Genomic DNA, 15,447 nt, shown 5'->3' with positions numbered 1-15,447 from the left:
GTAAGATGAGACGGCTGGGTTCCCGCAGCCTCATCAGGCCCTTCAGCAGCCTGGGTGTCTGGCCCAGCAGGGCCCTGTGTTTGTCATGGGCTCTCAAAGCCTGGGGTGGGTTGATGGTGACCCGGGAGACAACAAAACAAGGGAAAACGGGTGGTAGGAACATGGACTCTGAGGATGCTCGGGGGCCCTGAGCCGGGGCAGCTGCGCGATGCCCGCTTGGAAGGGCCCAAGGGCATTTCTCATCCCCTGGGCGCAGGGCTCTGGCGAAGGCCCCCAGCGTCCCCTCTTGCCTCTGCCTCCTGCAGGGTCATCCCGGCTTGATCGGACTCATCGGGCCTCCCGGAGAGCAGGGAGAGAAGGGTGACCGTGGCCTCCCAGGCCCGCAGGGCTCTTCTGGTCCCAAGGGAGAACAGGTATGGGAGACAGATTCTGGCTGTGCCCAGGGCGTGAATACCTTAGCACATTAGGGGGTGCAGGGTCGGGGTGAGCACTGCTCAGGGGCTCCCTGCCCAAGACACCAGCACTACGGCAGAGCAGGAGCCAGAATAGCCTCCCCGGGAGTTGGTGGGTGGGCGGGTTCTGGTCAGCTCAGCATTTCAAGTGACCGCAGTGGAAGCAACGTCCCATCTCTAAGCCATCTCCATAGGGCTGAGGATACTGCATGTTTTCCCAGCAGGCGGGAGTGGCCCTGCCAGGACAGGTCACCCAATCAGTGCAGTAGCCCCTGGCATGCATGAGTGTGTGCACTTATGTGAGCAAGCTGTTTGTGCAAGCAAATGGTGTGAGTGGGACATGACTATGATCCTTCATCCATGTGGCAATGAGCCCCTTCTTTTTCCCCCATCTAGGGTATCACTGGGCCTTCTGGTCCACTCGGACCCCCGGGACCCCCTGGCTTGCCGGTGTGTATATGGAGGGGGGGGCATGGCTCCCTTGTTGTCACTGTAAGAAGCGGGGAGGGTATGGGGCATGGCCTGGGTTCTCATCTTGATGTGTGGGGGACAGTGACAGGAAGCCACAGGGGACAGTATTGGGGGGCCAGGGTTGGGGCCCACGATGAACAGGGTTGGACCCCAGGATGGACAAGGTTGGGCACTCAGGACTGATTCAACCTGGAATCGAGGCTCTGAATGATCACACTAAGGAAGGAAACCATTGGGTCCTGGTTTGGGGTGGCCACAGGAGAGAACCTTCTAGATACATCTTCACCATTAAAGCAGTTGCCTATGGGTAGTTCTTGAAAGCCCTGGGGAGTGGGACATTCTAACCCTGCTCCCAGTCAGCTGGGAGGTACATTTCCCACACCTAGGAAGCTGGACCAGCAGGAGAGGGGCCAGTCCCCAACCCTGCTTTGAAATCGAGGGTTCCCCATGCACAGGACTCCAGACTCCCCCAGCCCTGAGCCCCTGCACCCCCACAAGGGTTGGGTATTGGGTTGCTGTCCCCAGCTGAACCCTGCTGTGTGTTTTCCCCTCCCCCCCCAGAGGGTGCCTGTCTGAACCTGTGACCAGGACCCCTCTTTACCCTCTAGCTTGGTGCCACCAGCTGGGAAGGGGGTGGGCTAACCTGGGTGGTGGCCCTGCCTACAGGGTGAGCCCCAGAGCACCTTGCTCTCTGTGTCTCCTCTTGTGCATGCACATGGGGAGTTGACCAGCTCGAGGCCAGGCTGGGGGTGCTGGCAGCTCCTGATTATCTGCTTTCCACTCCACAGGGCCCCCCAGGTCCAAAAGGTGCTAAGGGCTCCTCGGTAAGTGTTTGCATCCTGCACCCGAAGCTCAGGAGGAGGATGTGGCCTAGACCCACAGCCAAGGGGCCGGAGTGGGGAGGGCGTGGCCTGTGGCTGATTGCGAGCACAGACCCACCTGGCTAGCTGGTAGAGCCATGGGAAAGCACTCCCCAAGCAGCCCGTGTGGAAGCCTGGTATCCACCCTGCATTGCAGGCTGACCCCTGTCCTCACTCCCTACCTCTCCTTGAAGTCGCTCTATAGCTGACCAAAACTTGTCATCCCTTCTCTCCTGCAGGGTCCCACTGGCCCCAAGGGTGAATCGGGCCAGCCAGGACCCCCTGGCCTGCCGGTAAGTGGCTGCTAAAATCAGATGGGGGTGGGTCTCCCTGTAACGGCAAGTCTTCTGGGCCCCAGAGAGATGATGTGAGTGCCCGTGTGTGTGTGTGTGTGTGTGTGTGTGTGTATGCGTATGAGGGTGCTATGTGTGTGCCTGTGTGAAGGAGTGTATTCTTGTGTGTATATGGGTGTTGTGTTGTGTGTGTGTGTGTGTGTGCAAGTGCATGTGAGTGTGGAGTGACTGTGTGTGAGGCTGAAGCACAAGCATACACCAGTCTGTGGACACCATGAGGGAGCACACCCCTCCTGCATGATTCCCTTTTGGCTGTGACTCCCCGCCCCCATGCATTCTTGGGGGTCCTCCTGCAACCGCCCTGGCAGACATGGATGAGGGAGGGTCCAAGCTGAGGCTGAGGAGACACGACTTGTGTGTGGTGGAGCTTGGGGAGGCTCGGGCTGGGCGAAGGCAGTGGGCCTGGGACCGCGACAGACAGAGGCCTCCTGAACAAGAAGAGAGAAGACAGGGTCCACGCAGAGGGGACCCCCCACAAGTCTGCATCATCCACGGGACCCCCACCCCACCTCGCTCGTCCATCCTGCAGGGCCCCCCAGGCGAGGTCATCCAGCCCCTGCCGATCCAGGCGTCTCGTACTCGGCGGGACATCGACGCCAGCCAGCTGCTGGAGGAGTCCAACGGCGACAACTACATGGACTACGCCGACGGCATGGAGGAGATCTTCGGCTCACTGAACTCGCTCAAGCTGGAGATCGAGCAGATGAAGCGGCCGCTGGGCACGCAGCAGAACCCCGCGCGCACATGCAAGGACCTGCAGCTCTGCCACCCGGACTTTCCAGATGGTAAAGCTGGGCGGGGCCTCGGACAAGGCGCGGGGTGGGGCACATGGGCGGGGCCTCTGGCCTGGTGAGCCCTGCACTGGGATAGGGTCTGTGGGCTGGACCTAATGTGGGGCTGGACATGTAGGTGGGGCCTGGCTGACACAGGGCGGTGTTGAATGGGGGCGGTGGGTGGGGCCTAGGTTGTGCCTTGGTCTGTGGGCGTGGCCCGTGGGAGGGACGGGGCGTGTGCATGGCCTGTAGGCAGGGCTGGGCGGGGCATGGCCTCCTTTGGAAGTGGATCCTATGAGTGGGCCTGGGTGTTGAGGTGGAGCCTGGATGGGGGGAGGGCTTTGCAGATGAGAGAGGACCCAACAGGTGGGGCCAGGACCCAGGGTGGGGTCTGGTGCCTGCTGTTGCTCAGCAGGACAAGCGTGGGGCCAGGACAGTGCATTTGGGCTGTCGCAGGAGGGAGGAAAGAGAGCTTGATGGCAGGGGGACCTGGGCACTTTGCCTGCCTGTGGAGTGGGGGTGCAGGGGCCACCTGTCTTCTTACCTTTGGGGGACCTGGTGAGATGAAGTGATTCTTGGGGTCAGGAGTGAGGAGACCAAGCCCTGAGCCCGGCAGCCTGGGTCCCCTTTTCTGAGGCAGCACCAGAAGGACAACCTGGGCCATCAGCTTGACACTGGACTTTCAGTGGACACTGTCCACGGAGACATGCCCAAGACACTGGCCAGACTGGGCATGAGCATGGGCTCTGCTGCCACTGCTGGTGGCGTCAGGAGGGAGCCACCATGCTGACAAAGTGGTCATGGGTTGGGCTGCAGACGGCAAGGTCATCAGTTGGGAACCACACACTGCTCCCTGGGAAGAAGACGAGGCTTCCCACTTGCGTCAAGACTTAGACTCAGAACCCACAGTGGGGTTCCACACCGTCTCGGGGGGTTGCGGTGAGTCGGCATCGACTCGCAGGCGGAGAGAGGGTTGGTGTGGGGACTGGTAGGTCTGGTCTCTTCCCTCAGGGCCTTGGGGAGCACAAACCTGGGATCCCATGGAAGACAGGCCTGGTGTGCCCCCTTTCAGAAGGTCACAGCTGTGCCCGGCCTGTGAGTGGGAGCCGGGGTGACAGCAGTGCATAGTATCCAGGTGGCACTGCATGCCTGAGTTGGCATCCGTCTAGCATGATGGGGAAGCGGACATTGGTGGCTGTTCAGCCACGCCTGCCTGCCTGCAACTGGTAGGCACAGGAGAGTCCTCTGGCTCCCCCAGGACATGCAGACTCTGCCGGGCTCTCTGGGAGGCCCTGAGCTTGGCAAGGCCTCTTCTCCCGAGGGCAGGGGTGGCAGAGTGCACCAGCCGTGGGGCAGTGCCCTCCACAGCTGATGTGCCCGTGTGCCCATCTCACCTCACAGCTTTTGGTGCCAGCAGGCACCATAGAGGCAGGAAGGGTCCTGGGCAGGCCGGGAAGAGGCAGTGCCCCTCAGAGCCCCCTGCCTCCCCATCTCTCCATCAGGCGAGTACTGGGTGGACCCCAACCAAGGCTGCTCCAGGGATGCCTTCAAAGTCTACTGCAACTTCACGTCGGGCGGGGCCACGTGCGTCTTCCCCGACAAGAAGTCCGAGGGGGTGAGTCCTGCTCCCCGTCCCTGCCACTGCAAGACTTGGGGAGAGAGCTCGTGTTGGTCAGTCAGTCTCGTAATGTGATGGACAGGAGGGTGGGTGGAGAAGGCGTGTTCACAATGAGAGAATGGCGGGAAGGTGGGCGACAGCACCCCTGCTGATGGGTTGGCCACTGGGCACCCGGTGCTGCCCCCAGGGGGACCATCACTGGTCACTGTGCCCATCCCCAGCAGGAAGTTTGAGGCAAGTGCACGGACCCGAGGCAGCTGCCGGCTGGGTGACAGTGTGTCGCTGTAAAGTGTGTTCAGGAGCCTTGGTGGCACCGTGGTTAAGCACCTGACTGCAACCTTTGAGGGTGATGGTTTGAGAACCCAGCAACCACTCTGGTTGAGAAAGAGGCTGGTTACCTGCTCCTGTAGCCTGGCCACCAGGAGGCCCCCAGGGCCAGTCCGCCCCGTCCCCCAGCGAGAGGCTCAGGGCTTGAACAGTCGTTGGTGGGGCTGCAGTGCTGAGAGCCACCGTCTCACCGTGGCAGGCTCCTCCTTGACCTTTGCAGGGCCCCGGCTGACCAGTGTACATGTGAGCGTGTGGTGGGCCAGGAGTGTGTGTGAGTGAGTGGTTATGTGTACGTGTGCAGGCATGATCATTAGTGTGTTTGAGCAGCTATGGGAGGGGTGAGTGGGCAGGTGTATTGGGGTGGTGAGTGGATGATGTGGACCTGTGTATGCATGGGTGTGTAGGCACTTGGGGGGGGGCAGGTGTGTGCACTGGTGTGTGTGAGTGAGGGTGGGCAGGTGCGTGAGATGTGTGTGTTATGTGGGGAAGGGAGCAGGTCTGCTTCCATGAGCATCCGGTCCTCAGACCCTTGAGTAGCCTGTCTTGGTGGCCCGTCTGGCTGGCAGAGTGGAGAGACAATCACAGAGATGACACCCCAGGGAGGTCACTGAATCCCCCTCCCCATCGCAGGCTGCAAGGGTCTGGAAAGTCGGGGGTCCCGGGCTCCCTTAGGACCCTGCAGGCAGCCTGTGGTGACAGTGGCCATTCCTGCCCATCTCCATCTGCTCAGCCAGTTGGTGACAGTATGCCTCAGAGGATCTGACCTCTAGGCAGGGGCTGGTGCCTGGATGCTGGCCCACTCTGATTTACCTCAAGGGTGTGAGGGTGTGGTCTCCTGGCCCAGACGTCACTTGTCATTTCCCAAACAGGTGGCTGAGGCAGGTGGGGGCCCCTGGTCCTTGACCTGGTGGGTCAGGGTCCTGTTCCTGTCAGGCAGGATGACCCAGACGTCCACCTCAGGGTAGGCTGTGTCCAGTCTGAGCAGTCACTTGCCGGCATGGTCCTCTCAAGCAGTCATGGCTATGTGACCTGGGGCAAAGTGTCTACTTTCTGGAGGCCAAAGCTGGAACCCAAGATTGTCCCAAAGGGCCCCAAACTTCACGCGAGGGCCAGGGTGTCCCTAACCCGCCGTTCCCTCAGTCGCATGGAGGGTCCAGGACCCTGGAAGACACAGCCCTGGGCACTGCCTGGGAGGGTGCGGACCATCGTGAGGGAGGACCCACGATCCTGGGCCAGACTCGCTGTGGCTGCAGGTGGCCAGGATATGCCCAGGGAGCCTCGTCCCCGTCTGGGGCTGGTGCTCTGGGACCTGCCTGAGGCTCGAAGAAGTGCCCATAGGACAGACGACTGTCTGGTGGGCCCCTTCTCCTGTGCCCACCAGCCTGTCATCTCCTGGTTATGTTAGGGGCTGTGTTGCTCAGACAGGCTGCCTCAATAGGTACGCTGGGAAGGACCGCCCCCTCCGAGAATGAGAGTGAGGATCAGTGTGAGCATGGGGGGGGGGGGTCCTGGAGCTGCTCTAAGACCCATCTTTATGAGCCAGGAGCTCAGCTCTGACAGTGGGAAGGTTTGGGGCCAGAATGGGAGAGATTGGACTTCCGGACTGGCTGCCCCTTGTCCTCCACTGTGTCCCATCTGCTGACTGGAGGAGGCCTGTGAGCCTCGGGACAATGCAGAAGCTGCTCCTGCTCAGGACTCTGCACCCCGCCCCCCTCATACCCTCACCCACTCACTCACTGCTCTCTCACCCATGCAGCACCCCCCTCATTTGCTGGCCGCCCCGTGTCCTGTGGGCTCAGCCCTGCATAAGCTAGACCCCACAGGGCAGGATTCCCCACCACGGCCAGGGTGGCCACTCCTGATAGAGCCGCCGGTGATCAGGCCACTTGTCGTTTCAGGACCATCCACCTATTCTGGGAGTCCTCAGTCACAAAGAGAATAACCCACCACCACACACACTCACTCTCTTACACACTCACAGCCGTGCTTGTACACACTCACACACGTGTGTATACTCAGTCCACATGCAATCTACATACTCACACACATGCATATACTCAACCCACACACGACTGTATGTGCATACACTGTACACACACATGCTCATCTGTCACACGCGCATCCTCACACGTAGACCCACACTCATACGGTTCCCTCCCACTTACCCCCCACTCTCACACGTGTTCCTATGTGTGTGCCCACACCCATACACAACCATGCGTGTGCACTCCCACATTCACACACTCACATGTGTGCACACTGTCACATTCACCAGCACTCACACATGCACCCTCACTCACACTCCATGTCACACTCACCCGGGGCTATACCCCCCCCATGCTGACACACTCACATGTGCACAGCAGGGGCCCAACCTAGTGCATCCCCCAGGTGGAAGCCTAAGAGGGAGCCAGGGGGACCAGCCCCACTCCCCAGCTCTGGGTGCTGGCTCCTCTTCTGGCTCCCAGCCCCCTGGGGGGTTTTGAATCCACTCACTCACACTTTCTCTCACCCACATCACTCACTCTCTCTTACTCACTCTCACTTTTTCTCTCTCACTCACTCACTGCCTCACTCACTCACTCACACTCACCAAGCATGGCTGTCACCCAGCACCGTGGCAGGCTAGTGCACAACATGGCTTGATTGGGGTGAGATTGGGGGGTAGAGAGGAGACTACAGCGTGGACCCACACATGGGGTAGACTTTGGAGAGCCAGGCCACCCCTCTTGCTCCATGAGGCCTGGTCCTCAGGCCCTTCCTTCCCTCTTCCTGGATGGTGGGCAGGGGGCCCAGGAGATGCCAGGGCAGAAGGCCAAGAATTAACCCTTTCCTTTTCTCTGTTTCTCTCCCTCTCTGCCTCCCCCTGGATGTTCAGGCCAGAGTCACTTCCTGGCCCAAAGAGACCCCGGGTTCCTGGTTCAGTGAATTCAAGCGCGGTAAACTGGTAAGGCATCTCTCGCTCCCGGGCGGTGACCCATCCAACCCGCCCGTCTCCTATCTTGCAGAGTAAAATGGCCCGCTGGCCCAAAGAGCGGCCGTCCACCTGGTATAGTCAGTACAAGCGCGGGGCCCTGGTAAGTGCCTGCTTGCAGCAATGCCTGGCTCGCTCTGCATGGCACTCACGCCGGGCTGCGGCGCTCACGCCTGCCACGCCACAGTTGTGGACAGGCTGGGGCTGGCATCCGGGGAGTCTGGAGCCACGCCAGAGTGGGCCGGCCCTCTGAGAGCAGAACTCAGACTGTGTCATGCCCTCCAGTACAGAGGGGTGAGGTGGATGCCGGGCATCCAGGAATACCCCTGCTGCTGCTAGCAAGGACCAGGAGCCCTGTACCTCTGCCCACATCTGCCCGGGGCTCCTCAGAACCCAGAGGCCATCTCCCTCCCACGGAGCCCCCGAGAGCCCTGTTGCTCTGTCCCGTGGGGTTGCTGTGAGTCAGAACCGACTCCACAGCAGGGATTTGGTTTGCTGGTTCTATAGGGGTGCCCTGGTGACGCAGTGGGTTAGGCACTGCCTGTAACCCAGAGGAAGATGGCATGCCCCTTCAAAGGTGGAAAGCCTCCCAAATGCTGGGGGACCAGTCTCAGGCCCTCGGAGTCGTGAAGGCCGAGAGCTTGGTTGGGTGTTCTGAGTCAGTGGTGGCCTCCGAGAGTCCTGGTGGTGTCATGGGTGACAACACTGGTTCAAATCCACCAGCCACCCTTGGGGAGAAAGAAGAGGCTGCCTGCTCCCGTAAACATCCACAGCCTCAGACACCCACCGGGACAGGTGGGCCGAGGCTGTCTGAGTCGGAATTGCCTCTGTGGCCAGAGGTTTTCCATGGAGCGTCCCCCAACTCCTGAGTAGTTAGCTCTGTGCCCTGCCGGTGAAGGCGGCTGACCCTCTGCGCCGCCTCCCAGCCTCTGAAGGGCAAGCCTCCCAGAATACCGGCGGGTGAGCCCCCCACTGCTCCCTGCCTCATCGGCAGCACATGGGCTCCAGGGCTCCCGACCACACCAGCTGCCCCGGGCACAGCCTCCAAGTGCACAGCCCAGCCTCCGCGTGCACAGGCTGCTTCCAGCCAGGCTCAGGTGGTCACACTTCTCTGCAGGGCCCGGGCAATCTGTGCCTGTATGTGTGCCTCCACCCACCTCTGCCCCCTACCCCAAGGCCCCGGCTGCCTGGCTGCAGCAGGCCCTGCCCAGCCCAGTGAGGCCCGTGCCTGCCTGCCTGGCCACTCGGTGCATGGTGCTGTGGACCTGGTCCTGTCTTCCTGTCCTGGGCGCCCCTGTGCTTCGGCCACCTTGTGCACACTCTTAGAGGATCTGCTGGACACAGAAGGACCTGATGGGGCATCTACTCTGGGGAGGGCCATGCCCTGGCCTCTGGGGGAGGAGCCTGGGGAGAGGGGACAGCTGCCCTCTACAGATGGTGCCAGGTCTTCAGGGGGTCTCATGGCCACTGCCTGGAAGTGCACATGGAAAGCTGTGGCCTGGGAGACCAACTGCTGCAGCCCAGTCAGAGGACCTCAGAAATCAGGCCTGGTGGTCTGCTTCTGAAATGGGAGCCACGGGCGACCTTGGTGGCAGAAGTCGGCTTCCATGCACAGGCACCCTGGGGTTGTATGTGGTCATTGTTGGTGGCCCTGCCTCCTCTGTTAGGAGAGACCCTACCCCCAACTCTACAGCCACGCTCCTCTACCTGGGAGAGCCTGGGGGACCCAGGGCTGATCACTGCCTGCAGATTGGCTTTGTGAAGAGGGAGGGGAGGAAGGGGCAGCTTACCTGTGGCCTGTCCACCTCACACCCTGGACCATGTTCACTCAAGACCCTGGACCATGTCCACTCATGACCCTGGACCATGTCCACTCACTACATTGGGGACATGTCCACTCGTGATCCTAGACACATGTCCACTCATGACCCTGGACACATGTCAACTCATGACCCTGGGCATATCTCCACTCATGACCCTGGAGACAGGTCCATTCACTGCCCTGGGGACATGTCAGCATCACTGTAGCCTATCCCCTCTCGTGACCCTGGCCTTCCATGACCAGGCCCTCCATGGCCCTCTTGGAAGAGCAGGCAAAGAGACCTGCCCCCCTCATATCCCACAACCTATGGAAGAATTACTCAGACATGCCCTATTGGGAAGGCCACGGAGAGAGGGTCTCACTGGGCAGGGTGCTGTGTGGGATCGTGGCTTCTGGTCCTTCTGTGTCCACTGCTCGCCTGGCTTCTCTCTGTGCATGCCCCCTGGTCAGTCACCTCCCCTGGAAGGAGCGCCCGGCGGGACCCCGCCTCCGGTGGGTATCACTTCACTCCCTCAGGTCCGGCCAGGCACAAGGAGTCCTGGGAAGCTTTGGGATGGCCTGCGTCCCACTGAACTGTAAAAGGGACCCCAGCTCAGCTCTGCGCCCCTCACTCCTGAGAGAACCTGGACACCAGCTGTGTCCCCACTTCCTGCTCCCCACCTGACCCCCCATGCTGTCTGTGGATTGGCGTGTGGCCTCTCCTAGCCCCACCCCACACCCCTGTCCATGTGTCCATCTGCCTGCCTGCTGGGGGACAAATAGATCCACCTCCAGCCCAGTCACTGACCCTGCCTGAGCCCACAGTACAGGCCAAGCTTACATCTGCCAGTGGGTCTCTATTCATTCAGCTATTGGGGGCCTGTCCTCCAGGAGCCCCCACCCTCAGATGGGGTCCTTCCCTGAAGGAAGCCAGGCTCTCAGCAATGAGACTTCCCAACCCAGGACCCCTTGGAGGGCTGTCCCCCCAACACTGGAGCCCACGTCCTCAGGGAGGGCTGTCCCCCAGGCACAAGCTCAGGTCCTCAGGGAAGGGTACCAATCCCTCAGCAGTTGGGAAAGGGCTGTTAGGCCTCTGGGGACACCCTGTCGGGGGGGTCCAGGGAGACCTCTGAATTGACCATGGAGAAAGGGCAGGTGTGCTGGGCACTGGGATTGGACAGGGGCAGGGAAGGCAGATGCTTCAAAGAGCCAGTGGTTTTGGTGGATCTCCTGGAGGTCAGGGGTGGGAGACCCCAGCCTACCCAAGGGGATCAGAGAGCGGGCTTCCTGGAGGAGGTGGCAGCAGGAGGGGCAGTGGTGGGTGTCCAGTCCAGAACTGGGTGCCTTCATGGTCCCTAAGAGCCAAGGGGTACGCTGATGGTCAGTGTGGACATGGGCGTAGCTGCTGGGCGCGTGCCCCTCCTCTGAGCATTCTTCATCCCTGGCAGCTCTCTTATGTGGATGCCGAGGGCAGCCCCGTGGGCGTGGTGCAAATGACCTTCCTGAGGCTGCTGAGCGCCTCTGCCCAGCAGAACATCACCTACAATTGCTACCAGTCAGTCGCCTGGCAGGACGCCGCCACGGGCAGCTACGACCAGGCCATGCGCTTCCTGGGCTCGAACGACGAGGAGATGTCTCATGACAACAGCCCCTACATTCGCGCCCTGGTGGATGGCTGCGCGGTGAGTGCCACCCGCCGGTCAGGCCCCCGTGCCCTGGCTCCCGTCCCTGCCTGAGCATGGCCCTCGCAGAGACCCAAGGCCCTGGGCATGGCCAGGGCATGGGAGCTCCCCGCCCCCCGTGTCAGGGTTAGGAGAGAAAGCTGCCTGCCCGGGGTCCTTCTCCACCCCTGTATGCGGCATAGATGCCAAGCCCTGATGGTCCATTTCAGGACTGGGAGGCTCCCGGGACTGCGTTCTGGTCTGCGGGCAACCGGGACTAAGACTGAAGGGGTTCCTGCCCGTCTGCTCCCCTGATGTCGTCACAGTGTGGTGGAGGGGACAGCACGCCGTGGTCGGTGTGTCTGGCGTTGTTGAGTTGACGGATGAGGGAAGGAGACTCTGGGCAGCCACGGCCTAGGGGCCAGCTCGAGCCATGCTGCAAAACAGCTGGAGAGAGGGGGATGGTCAGACCATGGTGGCCAGGTCCCTGATGGACACCACAGAGCAAGGCACAGCCCAAGAGAGGCAATGGTCTTGGGACCAGCAACATACCCCCCATAAACCCCAGTATCTGAGCTTTGTGGGACCCTGGGGACCGTCACAGCCCAGGATATGCTTGATGCATCTGTTATGGCCTGTGGGCCGTCTGCGGGCAGGTGGGCTCTGCCTCCATGGCCAGCTGTCTGGGTGTCATGCCCTGATCAGAGCCCTGTGTGTGGCCTTTGGCCCGATGAACCCAGGAGGAGCTGCCCTGTGTCTCAGATGGAGGGAAGGAGGGTGCAACTAGAACAGAGAAAGATTCTCCGTCACCCCAGGGCGCTGACCAGAAACCTAGTCTCACCATTGAGGGTGCTAGCATTCTGAATCCGGGGATGCCAGTTCGAGGGGCAGGCTCTGTGTGTGTGTCCACTCTGGGGGAAGGTCCTTGTGTCCTCTCCACATCTGTGGGGCCAGTGTTCCTTGGTGACCTCCCTGCGTCCTGCCATCCATCTTCCCCAGAGTCCAGGAGGTCCCCAGCACAGGGACCCAGGTTCCTCGCCCAGCACAGCTATCCTGGTGGTGGATGGTCCCTCTGATCTCACCACCACCCTCTGTTCCCACCTCGATCCCTGCTGGTGCAGTGGTCACAAGCCGGGCTGCAAGCTGCAAGGTCAGCAGTTCAAAACCACCAGCTGCTCCACAGGAGAAAGACAGGGCTTCCTACTCCTGTAAACAGTTAGAGACTCAGAAACCCACCGGGAAGTTCGACCCTGTCCCATGGGGTCGCTGTGAGTCAGCATCAACTCCTTGGCAGTGAATTCATCCTGCCTCAGTCACCCCAAAGAGGTGGGGAATTGGGACCCAGAGGCCAGGACATCAGATCACAGTGTGGAGAGGGACCATATTGTCCTGAGAACCTGGGCCTGACACCGTTGACCCGTTTTTCGGGGAGACAACCCAAGCCATTGGCAACCCGTCTCCCGCTGCTGGTATCTCATGATGGCATGACCCCCGTGGTGGATGGTTCTCTGGGGGATCTGCAGGATGCCCTCGGGAGGGACAGGTCAGTGTGGAGTGTCCCGCGGCCTTCCTGAGCTGTGCAGGGCTGATGAGAGGCCTGTCCATGGGGCAGGGGACGCATGTGTGGAGGGGGGAACCAGTGGGGTCTCCCGGTGAATTGTTCACTTGAGTCTGGGGGTAGTCGCTAATGGGTGTCCCTCCGGCCCCCAGACGAGGAAGGGCTATCAGAAGACAGTGCTGGAGATTGACACTCCCAAAGTGGAGCAGCTGCCCGTGGTGGACATCATGTTCAATGACTTCGGCGAAGCGACACAGAAGTTTGGCTTTGAAGTGGGGCCGGCCTGCTTCATGGGCTAGGGACCGCCGGTGCCTGACCAGCCCCTCACCATCTCAGTCCATTGGCTGCTCGCCGGCATCCCGCCGACCTCCACTCCGTGCTGGACCCCAGACCCAGAGACCCAAAGGGGTCCGGGAGCCGGATCACATGACCTAGACACCACCGCCTCGGGCCCCAGGGCCTCTCAAGTGCCTCCTTCCCCAGCCCCCACCCCGCTCCGCAGAGACAGATGCACAGCTGGAGGGGCGGGGATGGGTCTGGGTCTCATTGGTCAAATCCAAGTTGAAGAGGTATAGATGCCCATGACCCCCCCCCCCCCACACACACACACCATGTGCCCAGGCCAGCCTTGTAAAGGCCCTCCACCTGCCACGACCAGAGTCCCCACCCACCCGAGACCCTGCCCCCCCCCTTCCCCATGGATCAAGGTGCTGACAGTGCTGGGTGTTAAGTAAATATTTGTATTGTGTTGTTATAAATGTGTGTGCCCCTGCCTTTCAGTCAGCCTGTAAGCCTGACCATCCCAGCCCCGGTCCCGGCAACATCTGGAACGGGGGTCCAGACCTCAATTCTAAGAAGCAGTGGGGAGGGTCGCAGCCCTCCATGGCCAAGAGCTTGTGGTCAGTGGCCTTGGGGCCCCGGGCGGTCACTTACCAAGCAGGGCATGCCACCCCCTGACCGAGTTTGGATTTGCTCTGAATGTTTTGTGTTTTTATGTCTAGTGGAAGCTGCAGGGAAAGACCATGTTGTATCGCTTCCTAACCTGGGAGCACTTGGGTGAGGACGGGCGGGCTGCCTCGGACCACCTCCTGCTGGCTGTCCTCGGTGGGCGAAGCCCACGGGGAGGCCGTGCGGGGCAGGACAGCCGCCTGCTTTCCGAGAAAAATTGGTGCTGAGTTTTACACTTCGTCTTTGTGGTGCTATCTGTTTCAAGACCCCCTTGAAGGCCACACAGGGGGGACCGGGCCGCCCCCCACTTCCCCAGATGTCTCTACCTTCACGGCTTTTGCCTCCCCAATCCAAGTTTGGGCCAAGGACCTTGGGTGCTCAGGCACCAAGCTGGGAGCCTGCCCCTGCGTGCAGCGGCACCAAACCAGATTCCAACCGGCGGTGGGATGTTTGTGGTGCTATTTGCTGCTGCGTTCACTCCCTGAACTGAAGTCGGCCCACCCAGCTGCCACGGGCCGGTGCAGCCCTGGCAGTGGGCAGAGGGCGGCGCAATGAACTCTGAGGTGGTGCTCGGTGGGACTGCTGGCCGCACCTCGTCCTCACGCCAGCAGCTGGGTTTCCACCTGCAAGGGTTGTGGCCACCGTGCCAGCGACTTTGGAGCTCGGTGCTGGGGCCATGCCTTCTGAATGCTCCTTTGCATCAAGGGGAGAGTGACCGCGATGGGCAGGAGGACCCCAGGGCCAGCAGGGAAGGCAACCCCTACTGTGAAAAGTCACCTTCTGGCAACACCCAAATGAGGCAGTCTCCACACAGCCACGGCGCCAGTGCCCTCACGACCCACCAGCACGGTGCCTCGCAGGATCCCGGCCATGTGGACTCAGAATAGCAAAACCACCCAAGCCCAGGCCAGCCCCAGATGCCCCAGGACTCAAGGCTTGCTCTTGCCAAAGAAAAGTCTGGCCTGGAGGCCCTCAGGACCCAGCGGGGCCAGTCTCTCTCAGCCTCTCCTCCATAGAAAAGCCATACAGGAAGGAGGCCCATCGATGCCCTGGTGGTGCCCCCGCCCCGCCCTCCACCCTGTCTAGGTCATGTGATTCTGTGTGATTTCTCGTCCCGCCTGATTTGTCCATTCATCCCACCATCATCTTCTCTGTTGGCCCCTCCAAAGTTGTGGTCTGTATCAAAGTTCGAAGCGTGTCCCATTCTCCCCAAGCCACTTCAGCCACGGTGTATTGCAATAAAATCTCTTCTTATATTTGCAGAAATTATTTTGGCTTAATTTTATTTCCCACCCCTCACCTCTTATATAGATCTGTATAACTGGACAAATGTTGAAAAGCAAGCAAACTACAGACTCTGGGGTGTCGGGTCCTTTAAAACAGAATGTCCTGTGCCAAGTTGTCCATTCATTCCCCAAAACAAACAAACAAAAACAAACAGATGTGCCTCCGGCTCTTAACTGTACTGCCCGGGGAAAGGGTGCTTTAAACAATTAAAAACCTGTGTACAAAGGAACCATTGTACCAGCGTGCTCAATAAACCAGCTTTACTGTTTCCACCTGGAACAAATGTGGTTGCGATGTCCTTACACATATAACGTCTTCATCGGGGTCAGCACAGCTTGGTTCATATCAGGTGGAGGTTGAAGAT

At 60.5% G+C, this 15,447-nt stretch overlaps 1 protein-coding gene across 2 annotated transcripts in view; it reads left to right on the top strand.

The window, feature by feature from the left end:
• Positions 1 to 15,065, top strand: part of COL5A1 (collagen type V alpha 1 chain) — a 120,075-nt gene extending 105,010 nt beyond the window's left edge. Inside the window, exons 58-66 of one of the 2 annotated variants that reach the window (XM_075559834.1) lie at positions 306 to 413; positions 849 to 902; positions 1,712 to 1,747; positions 2,023 to 2,076; positions 2,666 to 2,921; positions 4,412 to 4,524; positions 7,863 to 7,931; positions 11,078 to 11,311; positions 13,001 to 15,065. In XM_075559834.1, coding sequence (XP_075415949.1) covers positions 306 to 413; positions 849 to 902; positions 1,712 to 1,747; positions 2,023 to 2,076; positions 2,666 to 2,921; positions 4,412 to 4,524; positions 7,863 to 7,931; positions 11,078 to 11,311; positions 13,001 to 13,147 — 1,071 coding nt within the window. In that variant the 3' untranslated portion in view covers positions 13,148 to 15,065. Of the gene's footprint in view, positions 1 to 305; positions 414 to 848; positions 903 to 1,711; positions 1,748 to 2,022; positions 2,077 to 2,665; positions 2,922 to 4,411; positions 4,525 to 7,732; positions 7,802 to 7,862; positions 7,932 to 11,077; positions 11,312 to 13,000 lie in introns of both variants that reach the window. The other variant, XM_075559833.1, reaches the window with a different exon arrangement.
• The last annotated feature ends 382 nt before the right edge of the window (positions 15,066 to 15,447 follow it).

The sequence above is a fragment of the Tenrec ecaudatus genome, chromosome 10, assembly GCF_050624435.1.
Source record: "Tenrec ecaudatus isolate mTenEca1 chromosome 10, mTenEca1.hap1, whole genome shotgun sequence".
Classification (NCBI taxonomy): Eukaryota; Metazoa; Chordata; class Mammalia; order Afrosoricida; family Tenrecidae; genus Tenrec; species Tenrec ecaudatus.
This window is presented reverse-complemented; position numbering and strand designations above follow the sequence as displayed.